At 45.3% G+C, this 17,782-nt stretch overlaps 1 protein-coding gene across 1 annotated transcript in view; it reads left to right on the forward strand.

Annotated features, from left to right (window-relative positions):
* Positions 1–17,782, forward strand: part of FASN (fatty acid synthase) — a 160,728-nt gene that overhangs the window by 61,561 nt on the left and 81,385 nt on the right. The window contains exons 4-10 of the mRNA XM_078653765.1: positions 657–830; positions 2,163–2,363; positions 4,056–4,178; positions 4,412–4,527; positions 10,402–10,536; positions 14,335–14,797; positions 16,508–16,695. Of these exons, the coding sequence (XP_078509891.1) occupies positions 657–830; positions 2,163–2,363; positions 4,056–4,178; positions 4,412–4,527; positions 10,402–10,536; positions 14,335–14,797; positions 16,508–16,695 (1,400 nt within the window). The remainder of the gene's footprint in view (positions 1–656; positions 831–2,162; positions 2,364–4,055; positions 4,179–4,411; positions 4,528–10,401; positions 10,537–14,334; positions 14,798–16,507; positions 16,696–17,782) is intronic.

A 17,782-nucleotide genomic window follows, 5' to 3' on the forward strand; every position in this document is an offset into this window, starting at 1 on the left:
TATAGTCCTGCGCTGTGGTTCCTCCTGAACTCCAGTGATTGGCCACAATGATTTGAGATCCCTTGTGCACCCAGTGAACCCGGCTCAAGGACCCTTTAATGCCAGGGCATCGATTCAGGTGCTACTTTTATTGAAACCGCTTTTACGCATGGCGTGGCAAGTCAAACCTGGCCTGGTGCCTTTGGAAGGCTCTTCAGTTGAATTTAATGTATTTAGTAAGCCACCAATTGCAATAAATGGTGTCAGTTTTTTGTACTTTTTCCCTTATTTCGAATCTTTAAAAAACTCCACCTGAATTAACATTTTTTTTGTTGATACAAATCTCAGGGGTCTGGACTTTTCCTGCTCTTGTGTTAATTGTTCACAAGTGAACATGAAGTAACCACTGACTTGTTAGAGCTCATTTTCTCAAATAATCGTTTGCAATAAAAACCTGGCTTACATTTTTGTCATCAATAATCTTCAGTAGATTTCTTTTCAAAGATAGTAGTGTTATCAGGCCTCGTCTCACTCAGTGCAATGAGCATAGGAGAAATCACCTGAAGTGTCTGACATGGGTGCCCAGCTGAGGTGCATGGCCATGGGTGCAAGGCAGAGTCCCCTGGATCCTATTTCAGATGTCTCCACCAGTTCTAACCTCACGTCTCTTTTACCAGGCATCAATCCGACCCTCCTCCGAGGGACTAACACTGGGGTCTGGGTGGGCGTCAGTGGCTCCGAGGCAGGAGAAGCATTCAGCAGAGACCCAGAGGAGCTGCTGGGCTACAGCATGACCGGTTGCCAGCGCGCCATGTTTGCCAACAGGATCTCCTACTTCTTTGACTTCAAAGGTAGGTTCCCAGTGGTCACTTACGCCAAGTATTGTGCACAGGGTATGGCTGTGTTAATAAATATAGTTGCTTTATCACACCTTGTTTGTTAATTATTAGTTATATATTATTTATTAGTTATATATTTGTTAGATCATCTTAAAATATAGTCCTGGAAAGTCCACTTAGGCCTCCAGTCTCTGTACATAATAAGTCACTATTGATCAGCTTGTTTTCAAATGTACTAAAGCAGAACATCAGTCTGTGATGTCATCACTGTGCGACATCTTTTTGTTTTTCTGATTTAGAGGGAGCCAAGCAGGTGGGTTGTATCAGTTCTCAATGTATTTCTATCATCCAGAATCCATTACGGCCAATCAGGACGCAGCATGTCACAGATCCATTTATTATTTATAAGTATTGGTAACCAGGTATATAATCAGGCGCACAACTGAATGTAAAAACCAAGTAATCAAAAAATGTGTAAATAAATGAGTGCTCCTAAGGGAAAGAAATAGGTTACCACTCTATCCCACAAGACCCAGAAAATTCTGAGTACAACAATATTATCCAAAAAGTTCTCCCTGAGCGCTTCAAAAGTATAAAATGTTCATAGCATATCTTGTAACACAGGACTAGTTATGTAAGTGCAGAAGCAGTCCATATATTCTTTTCTTCCTTCAATGCAGCATAAAGTTCATACGGTAATATCCAAATGTAGAACGCAAATTTCAGGTATCCAATTTAGAAAGTGTATCCAGAAGTTATTTAATAGGCGTTCTTAGCAGCAAACACGGCTGCTAAGAACGACTATTAAATAACTTCTGGATACACTTTCTAAATTGGATACCTGAAATTTGCGTTCTACATTTGGATATTACCGTATGAACTTTATGCTGCATTGAAGGAAGAAAATAATATATGTACTGCTTCTGCACTTACATAACTAGTCCTGTGTTACAAGATATGCTATGAACATTTTATACTTTTGAAGAGCTCCGGGAGAACTTTTTGGATAATGTCACAGATCCATTTTAGGGTTACTTATGGTCTCGTTTTAAGACTTTGGGCCTGATTCCGATCTCGGTGGACAGGGTTACTCTGTCACAAACGTGACGGATATCTCATCCGCCAAATTACAATTCCATTATATCTTACGGAACTTGTAATACGGCAGATGGGATATCCGTCATGTCAGTGACGGAGTATCCAATCCACCAAGATCGTAATCAGACCCTTTGTTTTTTGTTTTAACAGTTGGTCTGCTGCCCGAGGGGAGCAAATAAGTAGCATTTCAATGAAGGTCCATCTATCAGTCATCAGATAAACTTCCCATTCTTTTGTGCTTTCTAGGTCCCAGCGTGGCCATCGACACAGCTTGCTCTTCCAGCCTCTTGGCTCTTGAGAACGCCTTCAAAGCCATCCACCACGGAGAGTGCGACTCAGCCATTGTAGGGGGAGTCAACTTGCTGTGCAAGCCGAATACATCTGTGCAGTTCATGAAGCTGGGCCTGCTCAGTCCGGATGGTACATGCAAGTCCTTTGATGCTTCAGGTAACGATTAAGCCACAACATTTGTAGAGGCAGTTTATGTGAAAAGTGAAGATTAACACTTTACGTACAGGACACAAAGGTAGAACAGCATTTAGTACCCCAGAAAGATCCACAGAGACTCAAACCTATCTGGAAGAGCCACACTATAACACTTGAGTCCCTTAGGAAAAGCCACAAACTCATATCAGGACCCCCTCTGGTAGAAGCACACACTTTCCCAGTAGGGGTCCATACTGCACCATGCATCTTTAAAGAAGCTGTCCCGTAACCTTCAATGCAGATGGTTCACTAGCATATATAATATTACATTTCACATTAATTACGAGGGCTAAGTGTGGATTGTTCACCTGACCAGGGCAGCTTCAATAAGTGTTTATTTTCTCTCTTAAAACACCTCCTTAATATCAATTCAAAAATACTAAAACACACTTGGAGACTATTCACAACAGTAAATATACAATGTGTAGATTTAATACTGATAAATTTACACGTCTACTTTTGAGTTACTCTACTACTTTGGGCTATTCACAAAATTCTGATGGAGTCAAACTTGCGAGTGTAAAGTTTCTACCGCAGTAGTAAGTCCATCAGCACAAATGACCAACAACTGATACTGCAAAATCCCTCCCATAGAAAATAATGGAGGTGGGGATTTGAAATATCACCCCCATAGGAAATAATGTTAAATTAAAATATCTAAAAGAGTTTAAAATATAAATACATTTTATTTTTATAATGTAATGTTTAAAACAGAATCTAAAAATACAAAACGTCTTTTTTTATTTCATTTTAACATATTTTTATATCCTGGGCTGCTTTTGGTTCTCGAGTCCAGTCCTGGCCCCATTTGACTTCATCAGAGGGGCCTGCATAGCAACAAGTTCAGCAATTTCCTCATAGATCCCCAGAATGCTGTTTCTGGTACTACGTGGAAGACATTCCAACATAAATTCTGAGTGATGCTGTGACTAAACTACACCACCCACTTTCCACAGTGTACATTTCTCAGAACTAAATATAATATTTATATATCTATATATATATCTATATATATATATCTATATATATATATATATATATATATAAAAAAAAAAAATATATATATATATATATATATATATATATATATATATATATATATATATATAGATATATATATATAGAGAGAGAGATCTCTACTGCCCATTAGCACTATTTGAATAAGCATTGGTAAAGGAAATAATGTTTACCTCCATATTCTAACATACAACCCTGGCTTGGAGCTGCCAGAGGTGCAGTCTACACATCAGGAAAATATTAGTATATATGTGTAAGCTGCTTAGAGCGTTTACTTTTATTTATTAGTTCCTTTAACTTCAACTTTCATAGAATTTTCGTTTTCCGACTATGTCTCTCTCTTTCTTTTTGCCTCTCTGTCATCTCTTTGCTCCTTTCTTCCACTATCTCTTTCTTATCTCCCCGCTTTTGTATTACCATTTTCACTCTATCCTGCCTCATTTGTCTCTTCCTGCCCCACCGTACACTTCTCCTTTCGTGTCTCTCTTGTTTCCCTTGTGACTCTGTTGTGTAATTGCTCTTCGCCTCCTGTCTCTGCCGTCCCTGTATATCGCCGCTCCTATCTCTCCCTGCCCCTGTCACTTCCCATTTCGGTCCCTTCCCACTCGTTTACCTCCTTTGCTTCCTCTTTCCTAGGCAATGGATACTGTCGGTCTGAGGCAGTGGTTGCAATCTTGTTGACAAAGAAATCCAGGGCCAAGCGAGTGTACGCAACAGTGGTGAACGCGGGGAGTAACACTGATGGCTACAAAGAACAAGGTGGGTCAGAGTGGTAGGGCTAGGTACTGGAGTGTGGAGGGGTCTGTGAGAGTGACAAAAGGTCTGTCAGATGACTATTTGTTCCTAACACACACACACACTTTTCATTGTGGTCAATATTGGCAAGACTTTTGGCCTCTAAGAGAGACTTTGTGGAGTGTTGAATAGATGGAGGTGTTGAATGTCCCTGTAGGACCAAGAAGGACACTGATGCAGCTCCTTTGTGTTCCCAGGCATAACGTTCCCTTCTGGAGAGATGCAAAGGCAGCTGGTCAGCGCGCTCTACAGAGAGGCCCGAATCTCACCGCAGGACGTTGAGTATATCGAGGCCCACGGCACTGGCACTAAGGTGAGCGAGAAAGACACTTGTGCATGGTTATCACCAAGTAGAGCTAAAGCTGATCCCAGCAGTAGGCTGTCACTAGTGTGAGCTTGTGGTGGGGCAGTGCTGGTGCTGAGCATGGCTGGTGCTTGGTTGGCACAGAATAGGTATGGTGCTGTGTGTTAGCAGCACTGATTCTGAGCAGGACAGTACTATGCGGAAATGGAGAGATGGATGGGGGTTGACCAGAGTTCGTCATGCTGAAGACTGATGCTGTGCAGGGCTGCGGCTCAGGCTGGGAGGTTGATGCTGAGCCTGGACAGAAGCTGAACAGGTTTGGTGCTCGCCTGGACAGCAGAGCTGCAGCTGAGCAGGCCGCGTGCTGAGTCTGGACAGCAGAGCTGAGCAGGCCTGGTGCTGAGCTTGGACAGCAGAGCTGAGCAGGCCTGGTGCTGAGTCTGGACAGCAGAGCTGAGCAGGCCTGGTGCTGAGTCTGGACAGCAGAGCTGCAGCTGAGCAGGCCTGGTGCTGAGTCTGGACAGCAGAGCTGAGCAGGCCTGGTGCTGAACCTGGACAGCAGAGGTGCGGCTGAGCAGGCCTGGTGCTGAGCCTAGACAGCAGAGCTGCAGTTGAGCATACCTAGTGCTGAGTCTGGACAGCAAAGCTGAGCAGGCCTGGTGCTGAGTCTGGACATCAGAGCTGCGGCTGAGCCGGCCTGGTGCTGAACCTGGACATCAGACCTGCGGCTGAGCAGGCCTGGTGCTGAGCCTGGACAGCAGAGCTGCAGCTATTCAGGCCTAGTGATGAGTCTGGCCAGCAGAGCTGAGCAGTGCTGCTGCTGAGCCTGGACATCAGAGCTGCGGCTGAGCAGGCCTGGTGCTGAGTCTGGACAGAAGAGCTGCAGCTAATCAGGCCTGGTGCTGAGTCTGGACAGCAGAGCTGAGCAGTGCTGCTGCTGAGCCTGGACAGCAGAGCTGCGGCTGAGCAGGCCTGGTGTTGAGCCTGGACAGCAGAGCTGCAGCTAATCAGGCCTGGTGATGAGTCTGGACAGCAGAGCTGAGCAGTGCTGCTGCTGAGCCTGGACAGCAGAGCTGCGGATGAGCAGGCCTGGTGCTGAGTCTGGACAGCAGAGCTGCAGCTAATCAGGCCTGGTGCTGAGTCTGGACAGCAGAGCTGAGCAGTGCTGCTGCTGAGCCTGGACAGCAGAGCTGCAGCTGAGCAGGCCTGGTGCTGAGCCTGGACAGCAGAGCTGCAGCTAATCAGGCCTGGTGCTGAGCCTGGACAGCAGAGCTGCGGCTGATCAGGCCTGGTGATGAGTCTGGACAGCAGAGCTGAGCAGTGCTGCTGCTGAGCCTGGACAGCAGAGCTGCGGCAGAGCTGCGGCTGAGAAGGCCTGGTGTTGAGCCTGGACAGCAGAGCTGCAGCTAATCAGGCCTGGTGATGAGTCTGGACAGCAGAGCTGAGCAGTGCTGCTGCTGAGCCTGGACAGCAGAGCTGCGGATGAGCAGGCCTGGTGCTGAGTCTGGACAGCAGAGCTGCAGCTAATCAGGCCTGGTGCTGAGTCTGGACAGCAGAGCTGAGCAGTGCTGCTGCTGAGCCTGGACAGCAGAGCTGCGGCTGAGCAGGCCTGGTGTTGAGCCTGGACAGCAGAGCTGCAGCTAATCAGGCCTGGTGCTGAGTCTGGACAGCAGAGCTGAGCAGTGCTGCTGCTGAGCCCGGACATCAGAGCTGCAGCTGAGCAGGCCTGGTGCTGAGCCTGGACAGCAGAGCTGCAGCTAATCAGGCCTGGTGCTGAGCTTGGACAGCAGAGCTGAGCAGGCCTGGTGCTGAGCCTGGACAGCAGAGCTGCAGTTGAGCATACCTGGTGCTGAGTCTGGACAGCAGAGCTGAGCAGTGCTGCTGCTGAACCTGGACATCAGAGCTGAGGTTGAGCATACCTGGTGCTGAGTCTGGACAGCAGAGCTGCGGCTGAGCAGGCCTGCTGCTGAGCCTGGTGCTGAGCATCTCTGGCGCTGTCCATTATAATCGTTAACATCACAACGGCTTCCTCGCACTGTTCACAAACAGAGGTAGTTAAACATTCCCTTTGAGTGCAAAAACAGGTCATTAATAATATGTTAATAATGTTAATAATAAATATTGAGCAGGAAAGTCACCCCGCCCCCCATATACTCCATAACAAAAGAAATCTGTAACCAAAAAGTACAAGCAAATGCATAAAGTTCTAACAATAAAGCTTCTAAATCCCTCCCCACCTTTCATAACCACTCATTTACTGCCTAATCCGCCGCGTAGTGCTCTGACTGAAGGAATAAGCCACCAAGGCCAAAGTACATGTGGACAATGGCTAGCATTGAGCAGACCTGGCCATGTCCTCTGGATTCATTTGTTTTCCATGTCCTCTTCTCTGATGTCTTTGTTTGTCCTCTTTCTTTGTTGGTGCCTAGCGCTACCTAAGGTTCGTGTTTCCCCTCACTTCTAGCCGCTTTTCCTTTTATCCACACCCCCCCTCCTCTTCCTCTATCCCTTCCCTTTACTGCATGCATCTGTCCCCTGCACAGGTCACCCCTTTCGTCTTCAAGCTCTTCCATCCTCCTTCTGTTGAGGCTCCTGCCCTTCCTCTCCCTGGTCTCCTGCTTCTGCATCTCTCCCCATTCCAGTGGTGTACCTCAAAGGATGGGCTCCCTGCAGAACGTGAAGAGGGGCCCCTGAGTCTCACATAACTCACAGATGTTCATTAGGGCTGAACGGGGCCCCCCTGTAGGGTTGAGGGACCACTGAAGGGTTGGGGAACCACTGGCACTGCACTGCAAGGGCTTGTTTTATTTCGACCTTGCACTTTACTGCTTTCCTCTAGCCTTCTGGATCCAGTGCTTAATTTGTGACAGAACGAGGTCCGGGGCCCTAAGCTCTGCTCCAGCGGCGCTGATACAAATCGGCGGGCCGAATAACAAGGCTGCTCAATGGTGAAGTTTCCTCTGGCCTCTTTAATCCACTAGTCTACCACTCACCGCTGTCACTAAGGCTCCCTGTTGCAGGCTCCTGCTTTCTCCCGTTGTGGCCTTTTTCTGTCTTTCCCTTCCTCCCTCTTTGCTGTTTGTGTGTTTTTCTTTCTGTTGCTCGCGGTCAATATCTGAGGAGAAAAATAAGTGCCGGTCCCCAAAAATGAGAGCCGTTGGGCCCCACCACTTTGACAAACCCGAGGCACAGACCTTGTGCAGCCGGGAATTAGAACAGCAAATGAGTGCCTTGGATGGTATCACCTAAAGACAACCTGGGTAGGCAGGTATTACCTTGCTTCGAAATGAAATAGGCAAGGTTTCGCCTGTACCCAGAGGCTGTTAGCTAATGGACAAACTGATTTAACTAACACGTTTTCACGAAAATGAAAACAAAACAAAGGTATGAAATACGAGTGTTGAGACCATACCTTGTGGCCAAACAGAGGATGGCTGGTAGTAAAAGAAATGCTTTTCGGCATGTCATAAGTGTGGGATGGGGAAGACTCTAGGAACAGGCTTCTGTGGTCTTTTGTGATAAAAGCAAATTAAAATAAAGTCCAAGTAAGCTCAGAGGCTTCTTTGTTGCCAAGCCACTCTGGGAAAATGTAATTAATTCTGAGAAGCACATAACAAAGTGAACCGTTCCTCCATCGCCTCCTCCTTGTTAATCACATCTGAGACAATCGAGGCTTCTTTCATCCTCCTACTCGTGCCCTTCAGTTTATTCTTATTGCTTACCAGCTAAGTTCAACTGAGCTGTGCAGGCAGCTTTCAATAACTCACAAATTATTGGTGGGACTAACAAACTGTGCAATAATGCTGAAAAAAGCACGGGATTTCAGTCTGCTGCACTAGAACTGGTAGGGATTGCTGGAGCTTGGTATCCCAAACTGCGGTTGACTGGCAGAGATGATCAGCTGGAGTACCTATGGTAGAGTACCGCTAGCTTCTTTCCTTGTCAGAAGCTCTACATCCCATGGCAGCACGTGTGGTGTCTTTTCCAACTAGAGAACACTCCACAGGTCTGTGGCTGTGTCTTCCCTTGGTTTGTTTATATTACCAGGCATGAGGCCATGTTTACCAGCTGGCTCATGGACCCAGGTGGAACCTACATTACATCAGGGAAGACAGCCTCATATTTCTGGATCACAGCCAACCCTGTTCTCTGAAGTTCTGTGATCTCATAAGTATCGCACATAGACCACAAACATTCAACTGCCTCGCTATAACCAGCAGCGTTAGAGAACACTTCTCCAATGTTACTCTTTTCTCATCCAACTGGATGTTCACCTCTCTGCCAATTCAAACATATCATCTGCAGTCTCACGGGGCTCAGCACTTTGTCACACTTCTAGTCTCCATATGATGTTCCTGGTGAACTTCACCGGCAACTACATCCTGGGTTTCCACATGTACGCAACAATGCATATGTACACATCAGGATAGTCAGCGATGCTGCTGATCCTTGACTCATCCTGTGCAGCCTCTCACATCCTAAAAAGTGGAGGCGTAGGAACGGGTGCCATCCAGACACCTATAGGACTTAGATTCTTCTGCCGGGACTGGGAGTCCCCACCACACACCATTTGACTAATTAGCCTTTCATGGACCAAATTCTCTTTTTGACTTTGTCACAAAGTACTCATAAGGTTGGAGTAACTATTGACATTGGTTTGTCTCCACTTCCTGTCTCTAATTTCGCAGGTCTACAATGTCGCAAATAATGCACTATTCTAGCTTATCTTTGCATCTTCTGCAGAGTTCTGCCTCTGTTTCTCCTGCCATAATAGATCACTTCCAACTTCTCAAACGTTATTTCATAAATTATTGTAGTGACAAACATAGCACCGTCTATGTTGTGGTGTTGTCCAATTGGCAACATGTTCAAAGTCATGCTGACCATCTCATGTACTGAGTGAGACTCTTCGATCACATGTTCCTCAGCTGGTGACCCTCAACCGATGTCAGACAAGCAGTCCAAGACCATAACTCAAGGTGCAAGACCCTTCATAGTCGACCACCAACTATCTCACCAACTGATCGCACCACATCAACTGTCCAACACATTTTCTGACTACTCAAAAGAGACTTTCAAAATATTTGGTGATATACAACTGTTTTGAGTGTAGAACCTGACATGTTGAAATCTCTTCTCTTTGTTGTCCTTTGTCTTACCTCTTGAACTCCACACTTACTCTTCATGCCTGGGGACAATCACCTAATCCCCCTCCTCCATCCCCATAAGCACGATGAGGTGGCCATTTGCTATCATGAGTGCTATCCAAAAGCAATATATAAAATAAAACTTAAATCCAAATCCTCTTCTGCCGCATCCCCACTTTTTAGGGGTGCCTAGGGCCATTGAGGGGTAAACATCTATCTTATGGATTAGTTTCCCAGTGAAAATAATACAAAAAAGAAAATAGCACAGAATTTTGTCTGGAAAATAAAATGGGAACAGAGGGGGCATTTAAGTCTTACAATAGTTCTTGAAAAGGTCCACTAATCAGCGTGAATCCCTTAACCTCTGCTCAGTAAAAGGGAAATAATATACGCACTAAGTACACTCCGTACAAGCATAACCATAAATCCAGCTACCACTGGTCACCTCTTGCTACCTGTTTCTCTTTCTGTACAGTTGACAATCCCCACTATAAAACTGCATTAACCAGTCAGATTAGCACCTATTCGGGGAATTCCACGTCATTCAATTTATAAGGCTTCTTCATCTTTCCATCTGTCCGAATTCCTCCTTTCCTCTTTCTGGCCCCTCGTATACTCCTCTCTTGCTAGACTTGTCCCATCCTCTGGTGCCCATTTCCTTATGCCAGTAAGTGCTTTGCATACATCTGAGGCTTCTGTCTGACTCGTTCATTAAATCTGTTTCTTGTTCCCTCAGGTGGGCGATCCTCAAGAAGTGAATGGAATTGTCAATGTTTTCTGTCAATCAAACCGGGAACCATTGCTGATTGGGTCCACTAAGTCCAACATGGGCCACCCGGAACCTGCCTCTGGGCTTGCAGCATTGGCCAAGGTATAGTAATCTCAGAACATCATAGTTACCATGCGATTCTTTCATGTGAATAGCTGCTGGCATCTCAGTGTATTTGAGTTTTTCAGGTTTTGTAAAATTTATTTATTGTACAGATTTTTATATAGCACAAACTTGACCTGAGTCGGGTATCAGAGCGCTTTACATGAGCACCAGTTGCGTTTTACATGAGGAAACATTACATTTTTAGTTAGGCACAGGGAGATCAAGTGATTTGCCCAGAATCACAGGATGTTTTGCGTCATTGCCGAGACTCAAACCCAGTTCCCCAGATGCGAGGTCGACCGCCCTAGCCGTTGGCCAACTCCTCTCCCATGGTAACTATGGACTATTGAATGTGTTTCACCTCTGGGCAGGTGAGCAAAAAGTGAACGTAGAATTACACAGAGCCATCAGGGTTACTCCAAGCATTGCACATTGGATGTACCCCTATACCTTGAACAGCATACTTTATGTAATGTTCCAATACCACCTCTACCTATAGTCTGGATGTAACATCTATCTCCTCAGAGTTGGAAATGCAATCTTGTCTGTTCTTCACTAACTTATGATGTGTCCTCCGAGCAAATTCAAGTTCATTGATGCTGTGGATGAAATCTGAAGTCTGGTCTGGTTCTTGTCTTGCAAGCTTCTTGATGATGTAGAAGTTCTTTTTAGGTTTTCGTTTGTCAGGGGCCTCTTCAATACTATTTGTCTATGTCTTTTTGATTTCTGTGTTTCTCCCTTCTGCCTGGGCTAAGAGCTCTTCTTGGTGGTTCAGTTCCGGTTTAGTTTTGCATATTTTCTTTGGCATGTTTTTAGTTTTTCCTCTTATTTTTCAGTCTGTTGGCTTGTATCCCTTTCCATTTGTCTTGGCTTATTTGAAGCAGTTGCTCTCCTTGGGGTTGGGCATGTTCTGTTCTTTCCTTTTGGACTTGGACAGTGTCGTCCCCTTCTGTTCTCTCGCTCTAAGCCCACTTCTTCCTTTCTTTAGGGGAGCTGCTGTTTATCCTTCTAGGGAGGTTCATAGGTGAGATGTCCACAGTACACAAGGTTTGCTCCTGGCCTGAGGTGGACATCCTGGCTATTAATGGCAATTTGCTATCTGGCAATCTGAATTTAATGCTCAAGTCCTTATCTTAACAACATCTTGGACTACTCACTTTTGTAGATCTCTACTTAAAATCCTAGATTTGGAAATGCAAGCCCAGCGTAACATGTTTGGCTAGAGATGGTAATCATGAAGGGGCCCTTGGCTCTGTTTCTTTAGTGAGTCTCTTTTGTTTCTATTGCACTGTAATTCGAGAACCAGACTTAATGTACATTTCATGCATGAGTACCTGCAAATGGGTTCTTATTATTAATATGCTTTTCTTTAAAAAAAAAAAAAAATCAAATTATCAAACAGAACACAATAACATTTGTTTAGATTTTTGTCAGTTTTCCTGATCAACAGTGAGGAACCTCTATAACACAAGTATTCCATTGTGTGTACAGCTCTTTTTTTGAAATTCACTCAAAGATTGTGGTTTGGACTCGCATTTAGAGTTATCACGTTTCACTTAATTACAAACATGTCTGTTTCGTATGACGAAACAATGCCTATGATTCATTATCAATATATGGCCATATGTGCTGCCACTTGGCCCTGTGTCATCAAGCGTATAATCAGCCATCCTGATGTTTTACCCAAAGTACATTAAATTCTGGGTTTCACTCTTCCCAGTAAGCCTGACTATCTAAAGGTGATCCTGCCCACCCGGGTGCAGGTGGCACCTATGTTGTTGTTTTACATCATTGTTAACTTGCCTCGCGCCATTAGGGTGACTTTCAGAGACTCCTACGTTTTGCAGTCAACGGCACCATGCACGATGGGGCTTTTAGACACAATCTTCTTATGGGAACGTTGATTTGACAAAAGTCAGGTTTTGTGACGTGACGTCACTTGAGAACTAGAGCCTTCAATTATTGATTCACATGTTCCCTGCGTCATACACGATGGCGGTGCCGTCCTGCTTTACCTGTTTTTGTCGCACCGCTGTTCATTGTCTCCCCGAGTGACTGTGACTGCCCCACTTGAATGTCTTGTCTTAAAGTAGAAACTCTCACCTGCTTTTATGGTATCATTACGACTTTAATCTTTACAGCCAGACTCCACTGATCCTTCTTTTGCTTTCTTTTCTGATAATCTTTCCCTCTGAAAACGCAGTTTACAATGGCAATTGCTAATGCAGTGGCGTCGGTTTATCTCTGTTGTCTAATCTCAGTGTGTTTTCTGCACTGGGACCTTCCGATGGCTACTGTTCAAGAGCATGAAACCACAAAGCGCGAAGGCCTGGATGCCTAGCATTTTATTTTTGGTTTTTTCTCTCTGGTTTGCCTGCTAATTAATGTATGTTACATTTGATTAATGAAACGCATCCCAACACGAAAATGCGGAATCTGTCTGGTTTCCCAAAGTCGCAGTGATCCATTTAATAATGATAAAATCCCCAAATATGCTTTAACTTCTAGTAAAATGCATTGGAACCCCATATTCATTGTGTGCTTTGAGACCCTGCCTATGGCATTGTAAAGGAATATCATGGTACCCTCTATATGGCCTTTGTTTTCAGCCGTGCAGTATAGTACAGGGGCCATCCACCCCCTGAACAGCCCATCCGGGTTAAAATGTTTTTTTTTTTTTGTACTTGTATAGCGCGCAGCTACCCGGACCGGGTCTCCCGGCGCTTGTACTCATACCGCTAAGGAACCCTTCCTGGTTTTCCTTGTGAAGTGTCCACTCCTGGGCACCCCCATGGTGAAACCAGGCATCCTCACGCTGTTAGGGCCGTTGTGGAGATTAAGCAAGCTATTGCCCAGAGTTGCAGCGTGGGACCCATGATTAGAATAGGCACTGAGGCGAGAACATCCGGTCAGAGGAATTTGAGCCCGAGACCTGCCGAGGCGGGAATCGAACCCTGGTCCCCGGCCAGAGCTCTGCATCAAGGTCTGCCGCTCTAACCATTGAGCTACACTAAAGAAGCATTACTGTAACTGTGCATAGATGCCACGTGGGCGGTGTGACTCCTGTGTTGTAGCCAACACCAATTTGCTTGTTACGTCTTATAGGTTCAAACTTAAAATATTAATAGATATGCCAGACTGTAAGACCCAGAATGCAAAGCGTTGGTTAAGTCACTAGGACTGTCTGAAGGTGTTAATAATAATAATAATAATAATAATAGGGGCATTTATAAAGCGCTGAGTTACGCACACCGGCGTGTCCCCGCGCTAACAATGGGAGAGGCGGATAACAGGGAAATTTAGCTACCAGGCGGACCATTGCATGACGTTTGGCCTCTTGTAGCTATCTCAGTGGACTGGGGCATCTTCAAGCAGTCGGATGGCTGAGTGGACGAACGCATCCCCAGAGGGAATCCGTGTTTGATCCATTGTCACATGTTCTTATCCCAGTGGGTCCACACAGGTGTTCATTCTTCAGAGGCCGTGCGTGTTACTGATAGACATGTTATGTACAACACTATTCTATTGACGGAACAATCACTCTGCAAATGTACTAGGGCCCGGTGCACCATACATCAATGCCCACATTCTTAAGAAGAGCAAAAACAAAAATCCTCTTGTGAATTTGGAAGCAGGTCTGTTTCTCGTTCAGTGAATTAAAGGCTCATCTATGTCAAATGCATGATAGAAAGATGGTAGGAGACAGGGAAGGCCTGAGGTGAGGTGGTGCTGGAGTATCCAGTGCTTGGTCATAAATAACCATCATCATTTACAAGTTGTGCTTCTCTGTTGCAGGTGGTCCTGTCCTTGGAACACGGACTGTGGGCTCCCAATCTCCACTACAACACCCCAAACCCTGACATTCCTGCCTTGCTCGATGGTCGCATCCAGGTGGTCACAGAGCCAACTCCAGTTAAGGGTGGAATCGTTGGTATTAACTCATTTGGTTTTGGTGGGTCGAACGTCCATGTCATCTTGAGACCTAATGAAAAGAAATCCCTTTCATCTGAAGAGACGCTTTATCTTCCACGAATCGTCCAGGGTTGTGGCCGGACGCAGGAAGCTGTGGAATTGTTACTTGAGCAGGGCAAGAAACAGGAAAGGAACAATACTTTAGTGAATATGATAAATGACATCTCCGGGGCCCCCGTCTCTGCCATGCCTTACCGTGGCTTCACCTTGATCAACAGTGAGAGCGATGTGAAAGAGATTCAACAGTGCCAAGCCAGCGGCCGGCCCCTCTGGTACATTTGTTCAGGTAAATATAATGGTAATGCCTTTTGATGAGGAATATCTGTGTCAGTGATAATATGGCTAATGCCCAACATTCCACCGGTACAAGAGCTGAAGAGTCGTTCTCTTGAAAGCACATTTCATTGTTGGGTTTCTCTGCTTCCACTATGATTACCCTACTTACAAAATGTTCCCCATCTTGTGGGCAGTCATGCATCTTTCAGAAAACTCTATAATTGGAGTCATTTTATGTAAAAGTCTAGTGTTTTAAATTTTTTTTGATATAGAGCTAACTTGACCCGGTATCGGGTATCTGAGCGCTTTACATAGCTCCAGTTGCATTACACGAGGACACGTTCATTTTTGTTAGGCACTTGGGATTAAGGGATTAGCCCAGAATCACAGGATGTTCAGTGTCATTGCCAAGACTCGAACCTGGTTCCCCAGATTCGAGGTTGACCGCCCAAGCCATTAGACCAACTCCTCTCCCCAGTGTTCCTGTAGTCCAACATAAGCCACCACCATTCTCGGTGTTCTGGTTTGTAGGAATTCAAATAACAACAAAAGAGCGATGTGATCAGAGAGTCAGAGTAAAATCCCTCTCTTAGAATGCCAGATAAGGACTCAATCATATAATTTTAAAAGATAGATGACAATAAACCACCAAACCCAGTGAATAACAACGCACAAAATAGTAGTAAAAAGAACCCTCACTCACTACCTAGTGGTGACATGCTTCATCACGGGGTTCCCACTGGAAGGACCGAATGTCCTCCCAGTGTGCTACTACGCCTGTTTCAAGCCGGCGGCTTCCCGTGGAAAGCTATCTGGATCCACTTCCGTGGCCCGAATGCGCATTCGGGCCACGGAAGTGAATCCAGATAGGTTTTCCACGGGGAGCCGCCGGCTTGAAAGTTGCACGGCGTGAGGCAAACCCCTGCCGTGTTTGCCCATGATATGCCGAAAGAATACCAATGATAGAATGGGCCCCAGTAAATACTGAGTGTGCCCCCACGGGTAAAGCCGTGAGTAACTATAGACTGTTTTTAACAATTCTTTTTCACACTAATATCTTCACGGTTGGGTGCGCCTTAGTGTGTGCATACCGCCGGAAGATTCACTGTAAGGTCCTGACGAATGCTGAGCGATTTTTTGGCTACCAAGCAGAAAAATGTTGACCGACTTCTAAAAGGACTAGAGGTTTTCAATTAAAAAACCTTCTTCAAAGTCCTATTTTCACCTTTTTTAATCAATGCAAGTTGGACTCTTAATAAAATAGTTGATAGTCACAACTTGGCATTTTTTAATCTTTGCACACAATTAACACTTTTTGGTTGTCACTGTCTCAACACACAAAAAACCAGCTCCGCTGTAAACAGGCGTACTAGCACACTGGGAGGACATTCGGTCCTTCCAGTGGGAACCCCGTGATGAAGCATGTCACCACTAGGTGGTGAGTGAGGGTTCTTTTTACTACTATTTTGTGCGTTGTTATTCACTGGGTTTGGTGGTTTATTGTCATCTATCTTTTAAAATTATATGATTGAGTCCTTATCTGGCATTCTAAGAGAGGGATTTTACTCTGACTCTCTGATCACATCGCTCTTTTGTTGTTATTTGAATACTGACTTATGGGGTAGAAGAGTGTTTGTAACATACCCTGACTCTCTTATTGTTGTGAAGTACTGGTTTGGAGGAACACACAATGGTCTTTCTTTCTGTCTCTTTTATACAGGGATGGGCACGCAGTGGAAGGGGATGGGCCACAGTCTAATGAAGCTGGGGATTTTCCGTGAGTCCATCTTGCGCTCAGATAAGGCCCTGACAGAGACTGGGCTGAAGGTGTCAGAACTGCTGCTCAACGCAGACGACAACACGTTTGAGGATACTGTCCATGCCTTCGTTGGACTTGCTGCTATTCAGGTGGATCACAGCATCACATTGTTTTCTTCTAGTATTCTTGCTCCACACTAAGGAAATGTTTTGTAATGTAATGTGGTAGAATTGTGAACATTCCCTGGTGTGGCTAGACTTGTAATGCATAAAGTTGTTGAGTGTGTCCTACACAGGTTTTCCTGAAGTGTACTGGGGCCTCATTGTGAAAGCCATTTGTGTATCATCCAGAATGTGTTTGACTTGAAAGGGTCCTCCTATGTTTGAATGCATCTGATTGAGAATGTTCTCTGATGTGCACTGGGAATCATTGAGAAGTTAGCCGATGCATCAAAGGGTCTCATTGAGAAGGCTAGATGATGCGCCCTTGGGGCTCTCTGATGTAGGAAGGGGTGTCATTGGGAAGGATCCCTGGTCTCGGTGTATCCTAACTCAAGTTTAGTACTATGTGCCTCAGTGTCCTTAGAATTTTATTTTCTGTTGTATACATGGTTTACTTCAGAAGCTTTTCTGCTGTGCTCAGCGTTGTTACTGGAGAACATGTTGTCATGTGTTATAATGCTTTTGGGAAAGTATTTTGTTTTTTAGCAAGGAGGTATGAGTGAGGAAATGTGCTGATGAGGTATTTGTCATGTGTTATGATGCTTTTGGAAAAGTATTTTGTTTTTTAGCAAGGAGGTATGAGTGAGGAAATGTGCTGATGAGGTATTGGATATCCTTATGATTGTTCTCAGGTGTGTGCTGGTGTACCCGAGGGCTTCCATTGGAAGGTTTGTTGCTCTTCCTGGAGATCGCATGATCTCATTCAGGAGGTTTGTTGCTGTGGGCCAGAGTATCCTTGGTGGTGCTTTTGGTAGCGCTCATTGATGCTCAAGGAAATGTCCCATATCCAGGGTCGTCCATGTTGTCTTGTCTTGGGTTAGTTGCAAGGCTGTGAGGTGGAGCCGTCTTAATACTGCAGTGTCTGCACAACTGTTCTCAGTGTGAGAGTACAACAATTCACTCTTGAAGAGACCAGATTGGTTATGCAAGGCTTTATGGTCAGACATAGCAAGGGTTTTACTCCGTGCTTAAAAGCTACATACTCTCAGTACGATAGGAATGTTGTTATTCGCTG

The sequence above is a fragment of the Lissotriton helveticus genome, chromosome 7, assembly GCF_964261635.1.
Source record: "Lissotriton helveticus chromosome 7, aLisHel1.1, whole genome shotgun sequence".
NCBI classification, from domain to species: Eukaryota; Metazoa; Chordata; class Amphibia; order Caudata; family Salamandridae; genus Lissotriton; species Lissotriton helveticus.